This window comes from Leuciscus leuciscus (genome assembly GCF_965113295.1).
Source record: "Leuciscus leuciscus genome assembly, chromosome: 18".
NCBI classification, from domain to species: domain Eukaryota; kingdom Metazoa; phylum Chordata; class Actinopteri; order Cypriniformes; family Leuciscidae; genus Leuciscus; species Leuciscus leuciscus.
Window position 1 is genome coordinate 5,064,468 of NC_138742.1, and position 23,035 is coordinate 5,087,502.

At 36.2% G+C, this 23,035-nt stretch overlaps 1 protein-coding gene and 1 long non-coding RNA gene across 3 annotated transcripts in view; both read right to left on the bottom strand.

Moving 5' to 3' along the window:
- znf341 (zinc finger protein 341) overlaps positions 1 to 22,855 on the bottom strand; it is a 41,300-nt gene extending 18,445 nt beyond the window's left edge. The window contains exons 1-14 of one of the 2 annotated variants that reach the window (XM_082145561.1): positions 22,803 to 22,855; positions 21,146 to 21,253; positions 19,989 to 20,170; positions 16,024 to 16,173; positions 14,484 to 14,690; positions 12,904 to 13,078; positions 12,277 to 12,367; positions 11,191 to 11,396; positions 7,293 to 7,468; positions 6,183 to 6,391; positions 2,539 to 2,635; positions 1,367 to 1,499; positions 606 to 717; positions 453 to 523 (exon numbers count right to left, since the gene is read on the bottom strand). In XM_082145561.1, the coding sequence (XP_082001687.1) occupies positions 453 to 523; positions 606 to 717; positions 1,367 to 1,499; positions 2,539 to 2,635; positions 6,183 to 6,391; positions 7,293 to 7,468; positions 11,191 to 11,396; positions 12,277 to 12,367; positions 12,904 to 13,078; positions 14,484 to 14,690; positions 16,024 to 16,173; positions 19,989 to 20,170; positions 21,146 to 21,253; positions 22,803 to 22,833 (1,948 nt within the window). In that variant the 5' untranslated portion in view covers positions 22,834 to 22,855. Of the gene's footprint in view, positions 1 to 452; positions 524 to 605; positions 718 to 1,366; positions 1,500 to 2,538; positions 2,636 to 6,182; positions 6,392 to 7,292; positions 7,469 to 11,190; positions 11,397 to 12,276; positions 12,371 to 12,903; positions 13,079 to 14,483; positions 14,691 to 16,023; positions 16,174 to 19,988; positions 20,171 to 21,145; positions 21,254 to 22,802 lie in introns of both variants that reach the window. The other variant, XM_082145560.1, reaches the window with a different exon arrangement.
- On the bottom strand, positions 9,587 to 11,184 carry LOC309481024. Its single transcript, XR_014199851.1, has 2 exons — positions 10,499 to 11,184; positions 9,587 to 10,396 (listed from the first exon to the last, which is right to left on the bottom strand). It is a non-coding gene; the product is annotated as an uncharacterized lncRNA (long non-coding RNA).
- Positions 22,856 to 23,035: the final 180 nt, after the last annotated feature.

Below are 23,035 nucleotides of genomic sequence, written 5' to 3' on the forward strand. Positions count from 1 at the left end.
AATTATACTCTAAATACTGTAAGAATCTAAAGCTGCCAGTAGGTGGTGGTAAATGTCTAAACACAGGAGTCATTGAATCATTCATCTGTTTTGTTTAAACGGCTGATTCGTTCAGGAATTATGGAAATGGCTCTCGTTATGAATGAGTCATTGAATCATTGATTCACCCGAGTGATTCGCTCAAACTGCACCGCTGTGTGTTGCTCTGGGACACACACTTCTGCCCTGGCTTTATAGGCAATATTTTCGTTGGCAAAAGTGAGCAAAAACAGACAATATTGTGTCTAAAATATAACAGTATTAATTTCTTATTTATTAAACTGTCGAATAAAATCAGTATCACATTTGCACTCGTGTGATATATTACTTAACTATATAAGAAAAATATGAGACCAGAACTCATACAGGGGCATATATATTCATGTTCAGATTTGAGACTTGCTCATCCTCACCTGAATGAGAGAGAATATGAGCTTTGAGTTTGTCCGGCCTGTTAAACTCTTTGGTGCAGCCCACATGAGTCCTGCAGAGGAAACACAATAGAAATAATGCAACGTTCACATGCGACTGATGATCTCTGTGCTGATCTGACACCTGTCACTCACCTGAAGGGACACTTGTACTTCTTGAAGGGTTCGTGAATCAGCATGTGCCTCTTCACTTTGTCCTTCCTGTTGAACGTGGCCTCGCAGACGGAGCATTTATACGGCTTCTCCCCTGCAGAACGAGAACACCTCGCTTAACCTCACTGGAATTCATCAGATACTCCAGCAAAGCAGATTCATTCATTTACTTGTTTGTACACATGACTCAGTCTGTTGTGATTGGTCTACTCTGCTCTGATTGGTCAGATGACTCACTCAGTCTGTTGTGATTGGTCTACTCTGCTCGATTGGTCAGATGACTCAGTCTGTTGTGATTGGTCTACTCTGCTCTGATTGGTCAGATGACTCAGTCTGTTGTGATTGGTCTACTCTGCTCGATTGGTCAGATGACTCAGTCTGTTGTGATTGGTCTACTCTGCTCTGATTGGTCAGATGGCCCAGTCTGTTGTGATTGGTCTACTCTGCTCGATTGGTCAGATGACTCAGTCTGTTGTGATTGGTCTACTCTGCTCTGATTGGTCAGATGGCTCAGTCTGATTGATAGACCGCTTACAGCTTATTGATCTTTGAAATCTGCAGACTTTTTACATTCACAAACAGCATTATTATTACACACTGCATGAAAGGTCATATCTGAAAAAGCATACTAGGGGCAATTAATCATTTCTGATGCAATTCATATACAAATCATATAACTAGCTACATAACAATAAAACTGCATTAAAGAGTAAAGGACATTTCCACCAAATAAAGCGTCACACCTGAGTGGATCTGTGTGTGTAGTTTGAGGTAGTGCTCGGTTTTGAAGAACTTTTTACAGATCTGACACTTGAATTTGCCGCCGACACCGTGAGTGGAGAGATGCCTCCGGAAATACCTCTCGCACGGAAACACCTGCGGCATACAAACACACTGACATCGATTCTCCATTCTTCAGTGTGATTCTGTTCACAGAAACGTTCAGCTAATGTGGACTAAATCTTAAACTAAAACTATTCAAAGAAGTTAACTGAAATAAAGCTAAAATAAAACAGGTATATTAGATCAAACATTTTAAATGTTGCCTTTGCAACTAACTAAAATACGTTTAAGCTGAAGTACTAAAATTACTAAAACTGAAATAGAAATAAAAATAAACTAAAAATAATAATAAAAATGACAAAAGGACAAAACAAAACTACAAAAACTGAAATTACCAAAATAAAAGCTAATTCAAAAAAGTAATTAATACTAGTTTAAAACTGAAAGTATTAAAATAATTTTCATTAATTTAAATAAAACTGAAATATAATATGTATATTGAAAAACTTAAACTTAAAAAGTACAGAAAATTACTAAAAATAAAATAAAATGTTAAAAAAAGCTAATTCAAAGTATTAATAAATACTATAAGTGTATGAATAATATTAAAACTATTACAAATAATTGTCATTACCTGAAATAAAGCTGAAATAAAATATGAATATTAAATAAATAAAACTTAAAAAAAAAACTTAAACTGAAGTTTTCAAATTACTAAAACAAACTGAAATAAAATAAATTATAAATAAATAGAAATATTCAAAAAATAATAATATAAAACTTAAGTAATAATATTACTAAAACAAACTGAAATTAAATAAATTACACAAATAAATAGAAATATTCAAAAAAATAATATAAAACTTAAACTGAAGTATTAGGCTAATAGTACTAAAACAAACTGAAATGAAATGAAATAAATAAATAGAAATATTTTTAAAAAAGAACAATATAAAACTTAAACTGAAGTATTAAAATTACTAAAACAAACTGAAATAAAATCAAATAAATTAAAAATAAATAGAAATATATATAAAAAATATATATATAAAAGAGCAACGGCACATAACATAATTACAAAAGACTTTAGATAAAATGAAGATGAAAACTGTAACTGTAGTATATAGAGTACCTTCATGCAGTGTGGACAGGGGTAGTTGTGTGTGGCGTTCAGCAGATGCTGTTCCAGAGCTTCTTGAGTGGAGTATTTACTCTGACACTTCATACATCTGAACACAAAAACAACCAGTTCAAACAGGAGCAGTTGAAGATCTGAGTTTAAAACACTTCATTATAAACTATCATCACTGCTGTCGCCATATTTGCTGAATGAAATTTCCTACTCATTTTTATTAACTAACATTAATGCTGTAAGAACATGCTAGTTAATACATTAACTAATGTTAACAATTGAGACCGTATTGTAAAGTGTTACCAGTTATTTTGATAAGTGCATTAAAGCTGATCCATACATTCTTATTTTATATAAAATAAAATAAAACTACATGATGAAAAGTTTTTATTGATATTCAAATTGGGTAATGCACTGAAAAAATATATATTTTCCTCAGTATTTTCATCTTTCATTTTCTCAGGATGTACTTGAGAAGCTAAATTAGATATTAGTCTTGTTTTCTGAAAAATCCAAATGAAGTGAGTTTGTGTTTAAAACAAGAACAAATATCTGTCATTGGGCTCAGAAATATAAACTCGTTTTCTCTTTGAGTTTAGTGGATTTTTCTGACACCATTGGCAGATTTTTGTTCTCGGTTTAAGCACAAACTCTCTTAATGCCGGGTTCAGACTAAACGATATTAATGTCTGTTACGATTCTCACTTTGGCAGATTATGTGGTTTGGTGTGTCATGGACAAGAAACATCCCAGATAGCGAATAACATCTGACCCAGTTGTGGCCCACATCTCCCACATCTCTTCTATGATGAATGACGGCAATGACTCAACCTGAGTGTGGCTGGCAATAGCATACATAACCGGGCCTCATCTGGGCCACAAACATCAAGCCACAACTCACACTAAAACCAGCTTGATGTGTGTGGCCTATGTGACCTTTGCCGCTGCCAGAATTGAGCAAAATGTACCATAGATGGCCCAGATGAGGCCCTAATATTAATATCTGGGAAGGTGTACCTAACTATGGCTGCCAGAAAGCTGTGAACAGAAGAGCTTCTGTGCTCCTATTGGTCAAAGCCATCATGAAGGGATGAACAAAAAAAAAATGTCGTATGGTGCGATTTGTAATGATTTTATAGGATTGGCGAAATCGCACAGGCATGAGAATCACCACAACACCCAACGTCAGGCGGATCGTGCCCACATCGGGCTGATCGTGTAGTCTGAACCTGGCAAAAGGTTTTTTTTTTTTTTTTTTTTTTTAAACAAGATTAGTCATTTCAAGGAAATGTGTCTTTATTTTAAGTCCCCCTGTGGTGAAAATCCAGTTTTTAATGTTGTTTATGTGTCTTTGTGGTGTTTTTAATATGCTTTAAGACAAACCATGTGTAAATTCATAAGTCGGATCATAAGACCAATCAGATCAACGTGTGATCGTCAACGAGTGGATCTCTGAGCTGAGTGAGTGGAGGCGGGGCCAAATTTGCATATTCATAGAACCGCGTATACTAAAGGAGGCAAGGGTGTCGAGTTACACTCAAGATATTTTAGGGCATGAAGAATTTTTTTCAAGGAAAAAAAACATTTAAAAATGTAATTTTGGTGATGAGTTTTAAGGGATAAAATGATCGACTACAGGGGGACTTTATGAATGTTTGGATGTTTGTACCGGAAAATGAGACAAAAATACTGAGGAAGAACAGTGGCTACGTTTACATGCACAACTTTTGTTTCAATCGGACCGAATTCATTCCGACTGATGAATCTGAATGTAGTGTTTACATGAACGCTAAACATGTGCGCATTTATATGTCACAAGCTTCAGATCGGGATAGATTTTTTGACATGCGCACACTGCATTAATATACACTCACCTAAAGGATTATTAGGAACACCTGTTCAATTTCTCATTAATGTAATTATCTAATCAACCAATCACATGGCAGTTGCTTCAATGCATTTAGGGGTGTGGTCCTGGTCAAGACAATCTCCTGAACTCCAAACTGAATGTCAGAATGGGAAAGAAAGGTGATTTAAGCAATTTTGAGCGTGGCATGGTTGTTGGTGCCAGACGGGCCGGTCTGAGTATTTCACAATCTGCTCAGTTACTGGGATTTTCACGCACAACCATTTCTAGGGTTTACAAAGAATGGTGTGAAAAGGGAAAAACATCCAGTATGCGGCAGTCCTGTGGGCGAAAATGCCTTGTTGATGCTAGAGGTCAGAGGAGAATGGGCCGACTGATTCAAGCTGATAGAAGAGCAACTTTGACTGAAATAACCACTCGTTACAACCGAGGTATGCAGCAAAGCATTTGTGAAGCCACAACACGCACAACCTTGAGGCGGATGGGCTACAACAGCAGAAGACCCCACCGGGTACCACTCATCTCCACTACAAATAGGAAAAAGAGGCTACAATTTGCACAAGCTCACCAAAATTGGACAGTTGAAGACTGGAAAAATTTTGCCTGGTCTGATGAGTCTCGGTTTCTGTTGAGACATTCAGATGGTAGAGTCAGAATTTGGCGTAAACAGAATGAGAACATGGATCCATCATGCCTTGTTACCACTGTGCAGGCTGGTGGTGGTGGTGTAATGGTGTGGGGGATGTTTTCTTGGCACACTTTAGGCCCCTTAGTGCCAATTGGGCATCGTTTAAATGCCACGGCCTACCTGAGCATTGTTTCTGACCATGTCCATCCCTTTATGACCACCATGTACCCATCCTCTGATGGCTACTTCCAGCAGGATAATGCACCATGTCACAAAGCTCGAATCATTTCAAATTGGTTTCTTGAACATGACAGTGAGTTCACTGTACTAAAATGGCCCCCACAGTCACCAGATCTCAACCCAATAGAGCATCTTTGGGATGTGGTGGAACGGGAGCTTCGTGCCCTAGATGTGCATCCCACAAATCTCCATCAACTGCAAGATGCTATCCTATCAATATGGGCCAACATTTCTAAAGAATGCTTTCAGCACCTTGTTGAATCAATGCCACGTAGAATTAAGGCAGTTCTGAAGGCGAAAGGGGGTCAAACACAGTATTAGTATGGTGTTCCTAATAATCCTTTAGGTGAGTGTACAGAGTTTCCCGATGTTTGCGCATAATAACCATTCTCCTACATTGCTTCTTTATTTGTTTTAAACTGCAGACTTAATATTTATCCATTTCTGGTCATTATTTGGAGTATATGAGCAAATGAACCGCTGTGCTGTGCTGCTTATATTTTATCACGCAATTAAAAATGCCCAAAACCAGTCGTCTGTGGATGAGAGTCCGAAACAAGGACTGGTGGGCCGTTGTCCTGCTGCACTTTTTAGAGTAGAATGGAGAATTTTTTAATGACAGGACACTCATTTATACGACACTTTATTCAACAGCTCGTGTCATATATCATTACACTATTTCTACGTCATTGCACGGTCCTTTCAGTTTCGGTTTTCAATCCGATCAAGTGTTTACATGTTCTCTCGATCGGATTAGAAAAGGAATAAACCATCCCTTTCAATCCAATCGAAATTCCAATCGGATCAATTAAGGTGTTTACATTAAGGCTTAAAGGATTATTTGGTTGCATGTCGTAGCCAGTGTGTTTTTCCTGTGTTCCTGATTCCTGCTGGTGTTGCGTGTCTGACCTGTAGTAGTTGGTCTCCTTGCGCTGGTTCTGTTGCGGACAGAAGCTGTGTGAGTACTGGTGAAGGCCGAGCTCGAAGAGCGACGGGAAGACTTTACTGCACTGGTGACAGCGGTACGTCAGGTGCTCCTGGTGTGTGTGGATGTGCTCCAGAAACTGATCCAGCTTCTGGAAGGTCTGAGAGCAGCTCTTCACCACACAGCGGTACACCTGTGTACCCACAGGTAACCATTGTTAGTTAATGCATTCATTGAGATGAACTAATGGGATCTTATTGTAAAATATTTTCTGGGAATATATCTTCAGTTTAAAAAAACATTGCATAATTTCTTAAAGAAATAAACAATAAAAATTGTTATGTTTTTGCTCACTAAGGCTGCATTTATTTGACCAAAAATACAGTAGTAATTGTGAAATATTATAACAATTTAAAATAACTGTTTTCTATGTGAATATACAGTAAAATGTAATTTATTCCTGTGATCAAAGCTGAATTTTCAGCATCATTACTCCAGTCTTCAGTGTCACATGATCCTTCAGAAATCACTCTAATATGATGATCAAGAAACATTTATGATCATTATCAGTGTTGAAAACAGTTTTGCTGCTTCATATTTTAGTGGAAACATTTGTTTTCATGATTCTTTGAAGAACAGAAAGTCCAAAAGAACAGCATTTATTTGAAATAGAATCTTTTGTAACATTATAAATGTCTTTTTGATCAATTTAATGTATCCTTGCTGAATAAAAGTATTAATTTCTTCCAAAAGAAATGTTACTGACCCCAAACTTTTAATGCTAGAGAACAGTATATTTTTAAAAGCATCCTTAAAACAAGATAAATTTACCTGAAAAGCAAAACTGTCTTAGATATGCTAATAACAAGTTTTCAGAGAATACATCTTTAGTTGTTTGTTATTCTTCAGTAGATTTCTGCTGAAAGCATAAAAAAATGCTATAATAAGGTTAGAAAAAATTATATATTTTGCTTCTCAAGTTGAATCATCTCATTTTCAATGGAAAACAAGTAAGAAAATTATTTTTGCGGTGTAAATTTGGTTGATATTTAATATTTTGACCTGTCTGTAATTGTAATTGACAGATGTGGTACCTGCTCGTTTTTGTGCTGGGTCATGTGGGACTTCAGCTGGAAGTATGTGCTGAACTTGTCGGAGCAGAACTGGCACTGATATGAGCTGTCGATGAGGATGATCTGCTTGTTCGTGTTCGTCCCGTCGCTCTGCTTCTCCTCCGTCTCCTGGACCTCAGCGTCCGGCTCTTCGATGGCTAAAGACCAGGCCAGACTTTATATCATTTCAGAGCACTGGGTATTGACACAAATCTAACGATTCCATTCACAAAGTTACGATTTAATCCCGATCGCTATTTAGTTTGATTCTGTATCGATTCATTTGGATATACAGTCAAACCAAAATTTATTCAGACAGTTTCAACATTTCTCACATTATCGCAGTTTATTCGCTATAGAAAATAGTAATAAAATATGAGTTATCAAATCAGTTGATATTTGACTGGTTTTGTCCGTCCTTCTGTTAGACTCTCACTGATGAATTATGATGAATATCTGTCAGATGTTACATTTAACTACACAATTACATAATACCAGTTTAGCTCAAACAATCACCAAGCAATGCTTCATTTTGTTCAGTCTGTGTGTAAAAAGAGCATTAGCAATTAAAGACAAAACACTTCAGCAAAACATGATCAGCTCAAAGTGTCTGAATCATTTTTGGTCCCAAATTTTAATAAATGTTACTGGCAGTCGCTATATGAAGAATATTTGGGTATAATATGTCCCAGTTTACTTTATTTTGCTCTCCTCACTTACATAAATGAACTATAGTGTCCTGCACCCACTAGTAAAAAAATTTTTATCTGGTGTCTGAATAATTTTTGGTTTGACTGTACATCAGGTACAGTAAAGTGAATTTGGAAGCTAAGCCTTTGTTTCATATCAAAAAAGCACAATGTTTATTGCAATTTATTGGATAGTAGATGCACTACAGATCATGTTTAGTGAAGTTTTTTTCACATCAAATGAAAACAAGCAAGGTCCTCTCAAAGAGTACTAGGTAGAGTTGTTGCACCAGCCATTCGTAAGCTCTGACTTTAAAGTCCCCCTGTGGTGAAAATCCAGCTTTTTAATGTTGTTTATGTGTCTATGTGGTGTTTTTAATATGCTTTAAGACTAATCATGTGTAAATTCATAAGTCGACAGCATTGCTGAGTATTTTCTGCTTAAAACTGCAGTGAACCAAAGACAGTCTCAAACACACGCTTTGAAATCGCTGGTGTTTCTGACGTCACAAACTACCTTGTAACCAATCAGATCAACGTGTGATCGTCAACCAGTGGATCTCTGAGTGAGTGGAGGCGGGGCTCATTTGCATATTCATAGAACCTCGTATACTAAATGAGGCAAGGGCGTAAGATATTTTAAGGCATGAAGACTTTTTTTTCAAGGAAAAAACATTTAAATATATAATTTTGATGATCAAAGATGAGTATTAAGGAATAAAATGATTGACTACAGGGGGACTTTATGCACAAAATCTTAAATGGAGACTGATAAACTCCAGCTTGCTTATTTTTTTTCCTCCTCTTTGTATTCGACAAAAACAAAGAGATTTTGATAAAGTTTAGATTTTTTTAACTACATTTTACTCTCGTCTTGTTTCTTCAATGATATTGCATGTTGATATAGTCACAGTTATCGTTTAAAGACGGTGTCGTCTCGTTAACAACTCGTCTTAGTCATGGAAGAAAGGTCGTCAACGAACATTTTTCGTTATAGATTTCGTTGACAAAACTAGCATACACATAACACATTATATAGACTTCTATAATTCCATATTAGGCTGCATAGATTAGGCCAACCGGAACCCGGGAACACTTCCCATAAATCCTGATGTACTCGTTACATCATAAGAAGAATGGCGTCTACGCTAATATTAGTCTCTCTGTTTATACCGAGGTTTACCGCAGTCCGTCGGATCCAGGCCGTATCCAGATCTGAAGAAGGACCAGCGCCTGAACGCGACGACAATGCAGTCCTGAAGGGTCAACAAGACTCTCCGTTTCCTGAAGTGAGGTGGACCTCGGCTGTATCCAGATCAGATGGTGAATCTGCACCTGGACCTAACCATGACGCATCCTGAAGTGCCAGCCTCATCAGCCCTGTGAAGGCCTCATCGGCACGACCAATCTGACTTCTGACCTGTAACGCTGCCTGGATCATAATCATACACTGTTCGCTCGTTGGCCAGAGGAGAACTGAGCGACTGAGACTGGGTTCTCCCAAGGTTTTTTTTCTCCATTCTGTCACCTGATGGAGTTTTGGTTCCTTGCCACTGTTGCCTTGGCTTTTGGCTTGCTTAGTTGGGGACATTTAATATTCAACAATATTATTGATCTGCCTTATTATGGGTGGACGATGATGCAATTTTCTTCTAGAAACAAACTTTGTTGTATTATTTTCATGTTATCAATGTGAAGCTGCTTTGATACAATCTGTATTGTTAAAAGCGCTATATAAATAAAGGTGACTTGACTTGACTTGACAAAATTGACACTAGTCCTGCCCACAAATAACTAAAACTTATTGGAAATAGATCAAAAGATTTAAGAGAGTTTTAAGAGATAAAATGATTGACTACAGGGGGACTTTAACCGGGAACACTTCCCATAAATCCTGATGTACTCGTTTCATCATAAGAAGAATGGCGTCTACGCTAATATTAGTCTCTCTGTTTATCCAGAGGTTTACCGCAGTCCGCCGGATCCAGATCTGATGAAGGACCTGCGTCTGGACACACACACACACACACACACACACACACACACACACACACACACACACACACACTCCAGATCTGATGAAGGACCTGCGCCTGGACACACACACACACACTCCAGATCTGATGAAGGACCTGCGCCTGGACACACACACACACACTCCAGATCTGATGAAGGACCTGCGCCTGGACACACACACACACACTCCAGATCTGATGGACCTGCGCCTGGACACACACACAAACACACTCCAGATCTGATGAAGGACCTGCGCCTGGACACACACACACACACTCCAGATCTGATGAAGGACCTGCGCCTGGACACACACACACACACTCCAGATCTGATGGACCTGCGCCTGGACACACACACAAACACACTCCAGATCTGATGGACCTGCGCCTGGACACACACACAAACACACTCCAGATCTGATGAAGGACCTGCGCCTGGACACACACACACACACACACACACACTCCAGATCTGATGAAGGACCTGCGCCTGGACACGACAACAACGCAGTCCTGAAGTGTCAACTAAAATAAAACGTTATCGAAATGATTCCAGTTCACACTGATACGCGGAAGCGACAACAAATTCTGTATTATGAATTTTTAAGGCCAGAGGAGTAATTAGTTGAGGTCAATATGTAAAGAAAGACACACCCCTGCGCACATATATATTCAAATACGCACACCTATAGACTAGACACGTAATATGCATGTGCACGCCGTCAGCGTTCTCACAGATTCACGTTTTTGAAGTTTACGCAGAGATGATAATGTTTTTCAAAATGTTTCACCACTTGCACTTGGGAACCTGTTTCAAGGTTTGCGTTCTCAAGCTGCCAGACACTGTTGTCATGCGGATGAGTGGCCGGAGCGCGCTAACAGTTTTATGTTAGAGCGGTGTCGTGTTAGCGGCCCCTAAGTTAATAACTAATGATCTTTGCGACGGAAGTGAATCAATCAAAACTAACTTTAGCTGGACAATAACTTTATACTAGAGCTGCTGTAAAGCCAAACAATCTCTGTTACTGTAATTTCCTATTATCACTGTAAAGCCGCTTTGAAACAGTCCATATTGTTAAAAGCGCTGTATAAATGAAGGTGACTTGACTTTAAATTGGAACATTAAGTCCACACTTGAGGCTTAGTAGCCCTGTGGACTGGCTGGTCTTATCTCACCTTGCTCGTGCTCCTCTTCCTCCGTCGGCTGTGAGTTTTGGTGGTTGTTGAGAGGAAGCACACGGACAGTGATGGGCATCCTAGAGGCGGTGCTGTGAACCCCAGCGGGCCAAACCTTGTGCGTCTGCATGTGTTTCTTCACGTTAGACTTCTGAGCAAAGGCTCGGCCGCACACGATACACTGAAACGGCTTCTCACCCGTGTGACTGCAGAGAGGACGAGGACAGCGTCACTACAGCTCTGTTTATGCTTCACGGGGGTTTTTAGCATCAAAACATTTGAATTTCATGCCGTTAAAGCGTTAGTTCACCCAGAAATGAAAATTCTGTCAGTAATTATTCACCCTCATGTTGTTCCAACCCCGTAAGACTTTCGTTCATCTTCAGAACACAAATTAAGATATTGTTGATTAAATCTGAGAGCTGTCTCACTCCTTCATTGGCCGCTATGTAATTGAAACTTGCCAGCCCAGAAAGTTAGTAAAGACAATGTTTAAAATAGTCCAAGTGACTACAGTGGCTCAACCTTGAGTTCATCAATCGACGAGAATACTTTTTGTGCGCAAAAAACAAACAAAAATAACGACTTTATTCAACTCTTCATTTTCTTCTGTGTTCCTCTGAGTGAGTTCATTTAGTGTAACAGCGCAGCGCTTCTGGGTTGTACGTCAGAACATAGGCTCACTATTGGCCGACGATGGTCATGTGTGTGATGCTGGCCAATAGTGAGCCTCCGTTCTGACGTACAACCCAGAAGCGCTGCGCTGTCATTATTTCTGTTTGGTTTTTGCGCACAAAAAGTATTCTCGTCGCTTGATAAACTCAAGGTTGAGCCACTGTAGTCACTTTGACTATTTTAAACTATGTCTTTAACTTTCTGAGCCGGCAAGTTTCAATTACCTAGAAGCCTATGGAGGAGTGAGACAGCTCTCAGATTTCATCAAAAATATCTTAATTTGTGTTCTGAAGATGAACGAAAGTCTTACGGGGTTGGAACAACATGAGGGTGAGTAATTACTGACAGAATATTCATTTTTGGGTGAACTATCATGATTTTTAGACCCCTGATATAAATCGTATCACTTACCTTCTTATGTGCTGCTGGAGGTCAAAGTTCTTGGTAAACACTTTGTCACAGTAATTGCACTTGAGCTTCTGGGCTTTTCCTTTGGTTTGTCCTGCTGGAACAAAATAAGGTTGTTTTTACTTAAAATAAAGCAGTCATGTCACAAATTTCCTTCAATGGATGTTCCTGCAATTGTAAGTTGCTTAGCGTACAAAAGTTTGGGGTTGGTAAGTATTATTTATGTTTTTTTAACTCTTCTGCTCACCAAGGCTGCATTTATTTGACCAAAAATACAGTAAAAAAAAAAAAAAAATTATTAGAATGTAAAATAGCTGCTTTCTATGTGCATATATGTTAAACTGTAATTTATTCCTGTGATCAAAGCTGAATTTTCAGCATCATTACTCCAGTCTTCAGTGTCACATGATCATTCAGAAATTGTTCTAATATGACTAATTCTGATTAATATTAATATTTATTTGAAATAGAAATCTTTAGTAACTTAATAAATGTCTTTACTGTCACTTTTGATCAATTTAATGCATCCATGCTGAATAAAAAAACAAACTTTGAACAGTGGTTCTTGCTTATTGAAATACATATTGTATATTTCAGCAGGATTGCTGGTGTAGATGATGTATAAACTACCATCCTGTGTTTTCTTGGAGGTTCTGGCTCTCTTTGGGATGATAACCTTGTCGTATTCGCCCAGTTCGGAGAGGTTTGTGCTGATGGTGCAGCTCTTGTTTTTGACGGTGTGTTTTCCTGGACTGTACACCGGAGCGGCGCTGAACACCTGGCCCTCCACACACTGACTGGGGATCTGTCACAGCAGGTCATTAAATGACTAAATGTAAATGTAAATTAATGCTCAACAATCACATAAACCTGCATCAGTGTGTATATATATATGCATATTTGTTTTTATTTATTAAATAGACAAGACCTTGATTTATTATTAATAATTCATCTTTATTTATATGCAACACCTATTTAAAGCTGTTCACAAATACTTTTAGAGAGAATATAAATATTAGTGCTGTCAAATCGATTAATCACAATTAATCACATCTAAAAAATGTGTAAATGTATGAATATATAATATATATATATATATTTACAAACTTTTGTTAGATGTGATTAATGGTGATTAATCGATTTGACAGCACTAATTACAACAAATTTACTTACAAAGGCATAATTTTATTTTCAACCAGTGTTGTTTTGTTAAGTAAAACAAAAAGTATTAAAAGAAATTATAATTGTAATTGAAATAAAGCTAATAATAATAACGTAAAATAAAAATATAGATGAAAAACTTAAATTAAAAATGTTGCAAGTAATGTTACTGTGCTACAATTACAAAACTAAAATTAAATAAATTAAAGGTAAATAGAATTAAAAACAAACACTATTAGCAGTGCTGTTATTGTTAACTAACTTTTAAAAATAGTTTTCATTAATTAAATTGAGCTGAAAAAAGTCAGTATTAGATGAAAAACCTCCAATTAAAAAACCTGAGAAAATTATGTTAAATGTTTTCTATGCAAATAACTGAAATAAAAAAGTGTAAGTTGAAGTACTAAAATTACTAAAACTGAAATAAAATAAATTAAAGCTAAAGTAATATTAAAACACAAACTTATACAAATAACAGAAGCACATATAATTACTAAACCTTAATCTAAAATGGAAATGGAAATGGGAAATATAAAATAAAATCAGATTCAAAAAAATTATTTAAGTAATACCATAATATTATATAAATAATACTAAAATAACACTTCCTACATAACAAAATTACTAAACCTTAAAGGTATAGCGGAGGATCTTTCCAAATTTTAGATAAGACCCACCCTCTCCACTTTTTGAAAAGTTTGATTGATTCACCAGAATGATTGACAATTAGGAGGACCAATAGTATAGGTTACCCACCAGGAAGTAAAACATCCTCCGCTATACCTTTAAGCTAAAATGAAAAAGCTGAAAAAAATAAAGAAGCTAAAAGCTAACTCAAAATATTAATAAATACTATAATAGTGTATAAATAATACTAAAAATAACACTGTTTACATTAATAATCTAGGTAATGAAAATATTCAGAACATGAAACATGGTCAATTATATTAGTTTAGATTTTACAATCTCTGTCAAACTGTCAAAACAGCTGAATCTCGCTATTTTAATCCTGGTGAAATTAGCATTAGATTAGTGAGCGTGCGCTGTACCTGAATGGACTGAAAGGACTGAAGCCCCAGTGCGGGCCCCTCCGCAGTACCGGCTCCGGCCATAGAGGGCAGTGTGCTGTACACCTGCACCACTGAGTTACTGTGGCTGGAGGACACCTGTGAGGAGAGGGGCGTGGCCTGTGTGGGGGGGAGGGGCTGATGATGGTGCTGGAGGTACGAGGATCCCGCGTGCATGCTGAGATTGCTCTGAAAAACACCAGGTCAAAGGTCACCATTTCATTCATCCAATCGAGTGTGCAACAGTCGGGTTCCGGTGTGGTGAAGTGTCGAGTCCCAGCAAACTTAATGTAATCAATCAAACTTTAATTCATGTAATAACCTTTTATTTTTATCCTGATTATTTATATAGTTAAAGTGAAAGAAATTGCATGTTTAGGTATGTTTTGCGACATTGTTAATTGTTATTAAGCAATATTAAGGCATAATATATATTTTTTTTTTTAATTACAACCATGTCATGTCAAAATTAATTATTTTCATTGTTATCAAAGTTTTTTATCTAAAAATATCATAGAAAAAAACGTAATCTGTAATCATTTCGGAAAGCTGTATGCTATGCTACTATCCTAGCTAAAAAAATGCTAAGAACGAGAAATGTTTAATTTCACAATCTATAACTTCAGTATGAAACATAAGTTAAAAGACATTAATGGTCGTTATAACATAGTTCAAACGACTTGTATAATAAAGAGATATCTGATTTATAATCAGGCACTAAAGCGATTACCCATAAATTGTGCTCTGAACCAATCGGATTGCTTGGGTCCTAAGCTGGGGCTCATCTCTTCACCACACCGGAAGCAAAAACTCTATTGATTACCTCTTATAACTTATAAAGCTTTACAGACAGACCTGTTGTGAATTACGAGGTTGGTAATTGATGGTTTATGCTTTGTTGAAGCCATCAGTTTGCATTATTTCAACTTAATTGTAAAAATAATCATGTTTAACAGCAGAATTCCTGGTGGAAAGCTATATTACTCGTGATGCTTTGCAGAAAATTCAACCAATCAGAGTCATGGTGAGCCAAAAGAGCTCTTTAGCTCCGCCCACTCCCATGAAGCACAGCAAAAGTCTCACTACACTCTCAATAATTAAATATTTGTGTTTATATATATATATATTTATTAGTGCTGTCCAACCGGTTAATCTTGATTAATCGCATCTAACATAAAAGTTTGTAAATACATATATATGTGTGTAGTCATTATGAAATCATTTATATGTGCACATCTTTCATTTTATTTTTAATTCATGTTCCTTGTAATCTCGAATAATCAGGATAACTTCCCCTTCCTCCTTCACAGCATCTCTTCTCTGATGACGAAGGCGGGGCAACCTGTCACTCACATCAGATCCACCAATAGCAAACCACAACCATCCAATCAAATCCACAAGCCCCGCCCTACATTTGTTCTTGTTTGAGAAGCCGTTTCACTCGGATATACGTCACAATAGAGAAGAAAAGAAGATCACAACTTCTGTTTCATGCCGACTTGAACCCTCACCCGGTGTTTACCTGTACGGATCCCTGCATGGCTGCCATTGGCTGATCCAGAGAGCTGAACGCTGATATGGCCGACATCAGGACCTCGTCACTGACCAACACATTTCCCTGGACCAGCGTGTGTGTGAGCGGAGACTGCGGCACAGTGATGTACGTCGACACCTTGAGGAATATACAAACCAATACTCAATATCAGCCAGTCTCATGGTGGTTCATAGTGTCTAATAGTGGTTCATAGTGTCTAATAGTGTCTAATAGTGGTTCATAGTGGTTCATAGTGTCTAATAGTGGTTCATAGTGTCTAATAGTGGTTCATAGTGGTTCATAGTGTCTAATAGTGGTTCATAGTGTCTCATAGTGTCTAATAGTGGTTCATAGTGGTTCATAGTGTCTAATAGTGGTTCATAGTGTCTAATAGTGGTTCATAGTGTCTAATAGTGGTTCATAGTATCTAATAGTGGTTCATAGTATCTAATAGTGGTTCGCAGTGTCTAGTAGTGGTTCATAGTGTCTCATAGTGTCTCATAGTGTCTCATAGTGTCTAATAGTGTCTAATAGTGGTTCATAGTGGTTCATAGTGTCTAATAGTGGTTCATAGTGTCTCATAGTGTCTAATAGTGGTTCATAGTGTCTAATAGTGGTTCATAGTGGTTCATAGTGTCTAATAGTGGTTCATAGTGTCTCATAGTGTCTAATAGTGGTTCATAGTGTCTAATAGGGGGTTATAGTGTCTAATAGTGGTTCATAGTGTCTAATAGTGGTTCATAGTGTCAAATATGGTTCATAGTGTCTAATAGTGGTTCATAGTGTCTAATAGTGGCTCATAGTGTCTAATAGTGGTAGTGTCTAATAGTGGTTCATAGTGTCTAATAGTGGTGGTTCATAGTGTCTAATAGTGGTTCATAGTGTCTAATAGTGGTTCATAGTGTCTAATAGTGGGTTATAGTGTCTAATAGTGGTTCATAGTGTCTAATAGTGGGTTATAGTGTCTAATAGTGGTAGTGTCTAATAGTGGTTCATAGTGTCTAATAGTGGTGGTTCATAGTGTCTAATAGTGGGTTATAGTGTCTAATAGTGGGTTATAGTGTCTAATAGTGGTTCATAGTGTCTAATAGTGGTTCATAGTGTCTAATAGTGGTGTTTCATAGTGTCTAATAGTGGTTCATAGTGTCTAATAGTGGTTCATAGTGTCTAATAGTGGTTCATAGTGTCTAATAGTGGGTTATAGTGTCTAATAGTGGTTCATAGTGTCTAATAGTGGGTTATAGTGTCTAATAGTGGTAGTGTCTAATAGTGGTTCATAGTGTCTAATAGTGGTGGTTCATAGTGTCTAATAGTGGGTTATAGTGTCTAATAGTGGGTTATAGTGTCTAATAGTGGTTCATAGTGTCTAATAGTGGTTCATAGTGTCTAATAGTGGTGTTTCATAGTGTCTAATAGTGGTTCATAGTGTCTAATAGTGGTTCATAGTGTCTAATAGGGGGTTATAGTGTCTAATAGTGGTTCATAGTGTCTAATAGTGGTTCATAGTGTCTAATAGTGGGTTATAGTGTCTAATAGTGGTTCATAGTGTCTAATAGTGGTTCATAGTGTCTAATAGTGGGTTATAGTGTCTAATAGTGGCTCATAGTGTCTAATAGTGGTAGTGTCTAATAGTGGTTCATAGTGTCTAATAGTGGTGGTTCATAGTGTCTAATAGTGGGTTATAGTGTCTAATAGTGGTTCATAGTGTCTAATAGTGGTGGTTCATAGTGTCTAATAGTGGGTTATAGTGTCTAATAGTGGGTTATAGTGTCTAATAGTGGTTCATAGTGTCTAATAGTGGTTCATAGTGTCTAATAGTGGTGTTTCATAGTGTCTAATAGTGGTTCATAGTGTCTAATAGTGGTTCATAGTGTCTAATAGGGGGTTATAGTGTCTAATAGTGGTTCATAGTGTCTAATAGTGGTTCATAGTGTCTAATAGTGGGTTATAGTGTCTAATAGTGGTTCATAGTGTCTAATAGTGGTTCATAGTGTCTAATAGTGGGTTATAGTGTCTAATAGTGGCTCATAGTGTCTAATAGTGGTAGTGTCTAATAGTGGTTCATAGTGTCTAATAGTGGTGGTTCATAGTGTCTAATAGTGGGTTATAGTGTCTAATAGTGGTTCATAGTGTCTAATAGTGGTTCATAGTGTCTAATAGTGGTGTTTCATAGTGTCTAATAGTGGTTCATAGTGTCTAATAGTGGTTCATAGTGTCTAATAGGGGGTTATAGTGTCTAATAGTGGTTCATAGTGTCTAATAGTGGTTCATAGTGTCTAATAGTGGGTTATAGTGTCTAATAGTGGTTCATAGTGTCTAATAGTGGTTCATAGTGTCTAATAGTGGGTTATAGTGTCTAATAGTGGCTCATAGTGTCCAGAGTCATAGAGAGAGAGAGTTGCGACACTCCCATAGACCTCCGTTGTAAATAATGGCGGCGCTTTTAACCGCCTACTTCCGGGATATGAAGATCGGAATAGTTCCAAACACTGTCATTTGGGCGTTGGACACCATTCACTTACATTGCTGCGCGTCGAGTTGTTCCAGAGTTAAGTTGCCGAAATATCGACCTCTTTTGAATTGTCAACTGTCTATATTGTATCAGAGGCCCTTTGCGATGCTTATACTGGTCTTCATGTGTACATGCACAGCGTAATTATTTATATTTTATGTTGGTTGTTTCAACCAATTTTCAAGCACTGCCTGCTAGCTAACGTTAGTTAGCTAGCGCGACTTCGTCAGCTAAGAGTTCGGTAATGAATCGCTACCACCTTTATAGCAACTTTTATTTAATTAAATTTTTTGGGATATACTAACTTTTCATTATGTTATTATTGTCTTGAGTGAAGCGGCTTGTGAGAACAATGCTGGACCTTTAGGATTGTTATGGCCATCACCAGTCCTGTCTGTTTCATGGATCACCTGCCCCTGGTTTTTGTTTTTCTTGTTCACACACACAAGCACACATTTTTGTTGTCTGTCATTGTTTAATAAAAAATATTTTATTTGAAAACCTTCATTTGTATCAGCCATGCTTAAATTCGTTTTTAATCTGTTATAGTTTTGATAATGTGTATGGCTTAATCTTAAAATAATATTCTTAGTCTTAACATGATCACGTTTCACGTTGTGGTCCTGGGGGTGGCCACTTTCATCAGAAGAAGTGAGCTAGCTTCTAAGCGAATTCTGAACGGACCGCCACGGCAGACCTCTCTGCGTGATCACGAAGGTAGGCTAATGGCTGAATCTAAATTTATAAGCAAAATCACGGGAATCAATAGCCTAATACAGCCCAGTTGTGCTAAAATAAATATCATGAGACGTCCATCATCAGATGAATGATATGGAAAAGTTAAGTTAGAGCCGCTAAAGCCAGTGCTACTACCCATGCGAACATGAACACTAAGCTTTTCCCTCCAAAAATATAGCTTAAAACTTATCTCCAAATGCAAAACTGACATTAACAAAATGCAATAATGCAATAACAGCTGAAAAAGTACTTGGGTGTGTGTTTTATTTTATATTTACCGTTCAATAATGCAATCGCTGCTGTCTGTCCCATAGAAGAACATGACAGCCAGCGTACGTTTTGGAACTATTGGGGCTTACATGAACCACGTGACAGCCATAGCGGCGACATCAAAGAGTGTCGCAACTCTCTCTCTCTATGGCTCTGATAGTGTCTAATAGTGGTAGTGTCTAATAGTGGTTCATAGTGTCTAATAGTGGTGGTTCATAGTGTCTAATAGTGGTAGTGTCTAATAGTGGTTCATAGTGTCTAATAGTGGTGGTTCATAGTGTCTAATAGTGGGTTATAGTGTCTAATAGTGGTTCATAGTGTCTAATAGTGGTTCACAGTGTCTAGTAGTGGTTCATAGTGTCTCATAGTGTCTAATAGTGGTTCATAGAGTCTCATAGAGTCTCGTAGTGGTTCTTCAGCAGGTGAGCTGTACCTGTCTGTTAGCGGGTCCAGTGCTGATGGACGGGACGGAGGTGTAGGCGTTGTTGGAGGCCAGAGAGACGGTGGCCAGAGACGGAGTGTTGGACTGACACTGTTCACGCTTGTGTGTCATGAACGCCGGTAAAGAGTTGAACTGCTTCTTACATTTCCCACACAGAAAGACGTCATCATCGTCTGCAGGTGTCATGTGACATACAAGAATAATCACAGAGTTTTGAGAAAAAAGAATAGACTGAAAAAGCATTCAGAAATGCATAATTACTATGTAGTATGTACTACAAATCAGTGTTGTTATTGTTAACTAAAACTAAAATATTATTGATTTAGGTATTTGAAATAAAGCTGAAATAAAATAAATATTAGACAACTAACTGAAATAAATAAGTTGAAGTGCAAAAATGACAACTAAATAAAAAGACAAATGAAAATGACAAGCAAATTAATAATAAAACTTTTTTTTAAATATATTTAAAAATCATTATATATGTATTTACAAATGTTATCATTAGTTGTTATCATTAACTAAAACTATTATTAATCCTGATTTAAATATTAGATGAAAAACAAATGTTAACTTAAATAAACAAGTTTAAGTACTAAAATTACTAAGACTAAAACTGAAATAAAAATAAATGACAGCTAAATAGAAATGTTTTAAAAAAGAGGCAAAAACACATGACAAAATGACTAAAACTTTATTTAAAATTACAATTAAAACTGAAAATATAAAACATATTTGAAACAATGCTAAGAAATATTCAAATACTACTAAATATTTAAATCAATACTATGTATATAAAAATCATTGTTATAATTAACTAAAACAATTACTAATTGTTTTAGGTAAATGAAATATGAAGCTACAATAAAATATAAATATGAGGTTACTTAAAAAAACTGAAACCTAAATGAAATAAAATAAGTTCAAATTGAAATAATAAAACGACTAAAATTGTAATAAAAATATTAAAAGAACTAAGAAAAACAACAAAAATGAATAACAAAATTACTAAGACTTAAACTAAAATTAAAATATTAAATATATCAAAATAAAAGCTAATTCAAAATATTAATAAACACTATAATAGTATATTAATAATACTGATACAAAAGCACACTACATTATGATAATGCATGAACAAGTCTCACCCATTGGCTGGATGGTCGTTCCAGAGACATTTTGTGAGCCCGGATCCAAAACACCCCCTTGACTGTCCAACAGTGACTGGACATTGAGCACCGTCTGATTGTCCATGCCTTAAACAGGATAAATATGACTTAATCAATAAATCAATCCATCAATTATTCAACAAACCAACCAACCTGACAATTTGGCCAGTTCAAAATCCATTACAGGACTGTTACTTGAGTTATAGTATTAATAATCATTATTGCATGACTCACTGCAATACTTGATTCTAATTGGTCAAATGCAGCATTATGCAAATATATTTGTAAAATGCCACGAAACTGTTTCTCAAGCACTTGTTTCCTACATATCTGTGCTAGTTATTTGTCTTTAAGTCCCTTTCTTTGCATATATTATGATACAATATTTCACACTCATTTCTTTTTTTATTATATATTTATTATTTATTTGTTTAATTAATTTTATATACAGTATATAGTGCTGTCAAATCGATATATCGCGATTAATCGCGTCTAACATAAGTTTGTATATATATACAGTATGTGTGTGTATGATATATATATATAGTATATGTATGTGTACACACACATACTATATATATATACAAACTTATGTTAGATGCGATTAATCGCGATATATATACACACACATACAGTATATACTGTATACACATTATATATTTATTTACAAACTTTTATGTAAGGTGCGATTAATCAATTTGACAGCACTATATATATATATACAGTATACACAGTGTTGGTGTAATACATTACTTAATAATTTATTACTGTAATTTAATTACTTTCCCCATGAAAAAGTAAAGTAAGGGATTACTCTTAATTTTCTGTTATTTAATTACAGTTACTTCTGATGTAATTGCATTAAATACTGTATAGACTAGAATAATTCTATATAAAACAATAATGGATTTAACATCAAAATGTAACATCTAATGTTAAATCAATGTATGTTTGTAATGTAACATTCTCCCTTTAAACACTTTGGCCAGTTTAAGAGTAATATATACAATGTTATATTATTTATTTGAAATAATTAAAAGAGCAGTTTCATGTCCATCCTTGATATATATATATATATATATATATATATATATATATACCAATCATTTAAAAGATTATCATAGAATCAAGTGACCATTTCCTTTTATCATACCACCAAGTCTACTATCAGTTTAGGAAAAGAGAACATCTGTAACATAAAAACAATCAATTGTGGACAATAATATAACTACTTATACCAAATATGAATATCTATTTCCCTTAAACATGAGTGTGTTCGTGTGTTTTGTGGCTTTTCCAGTGACGTGTCTCTCTCCCTCCGCCATGATCGCACGAGGCTGTTATTCTGATCGCTCTTCCTCCCTCCTCTACATCAATCTCTCCTCAGATACATTACACTCAATACATCAGATCCACCGCAACCCTGTGCTATTATTATTATTATTTATATATATTTTTTAAAAATACTCTTTTACTATTCAAACACAATGACATTTCCATGAAGCGAAACAACTGTGTAAAATGTGTTTCTTTGGCCTGTTCGTGTCGCGCGCGCATGCATTCTCACTGCAAACATAAAATAAGACATTATAGCTTGTGCATATGCTGGAGGATTTTAAATAAAGTGCATTAATACCTTCCAGAACCTCAAATATTGCCTGCGCCATCTTGTAGCTCCTCTGTGTATAACGCCAGCAGTGGGCGGGGTTTATTATTATTACAATATTACAATCATTCACACTGAACAGAAAGTTTACATGTTTTAGATAGATAGAGTTTTTATTGTATTTGACAGTGGCCCTGTTACATATGTTACATAGTTATTATAGTAATAAGAGTAAATTGTGCATAGTTAGCCTACATGCAACT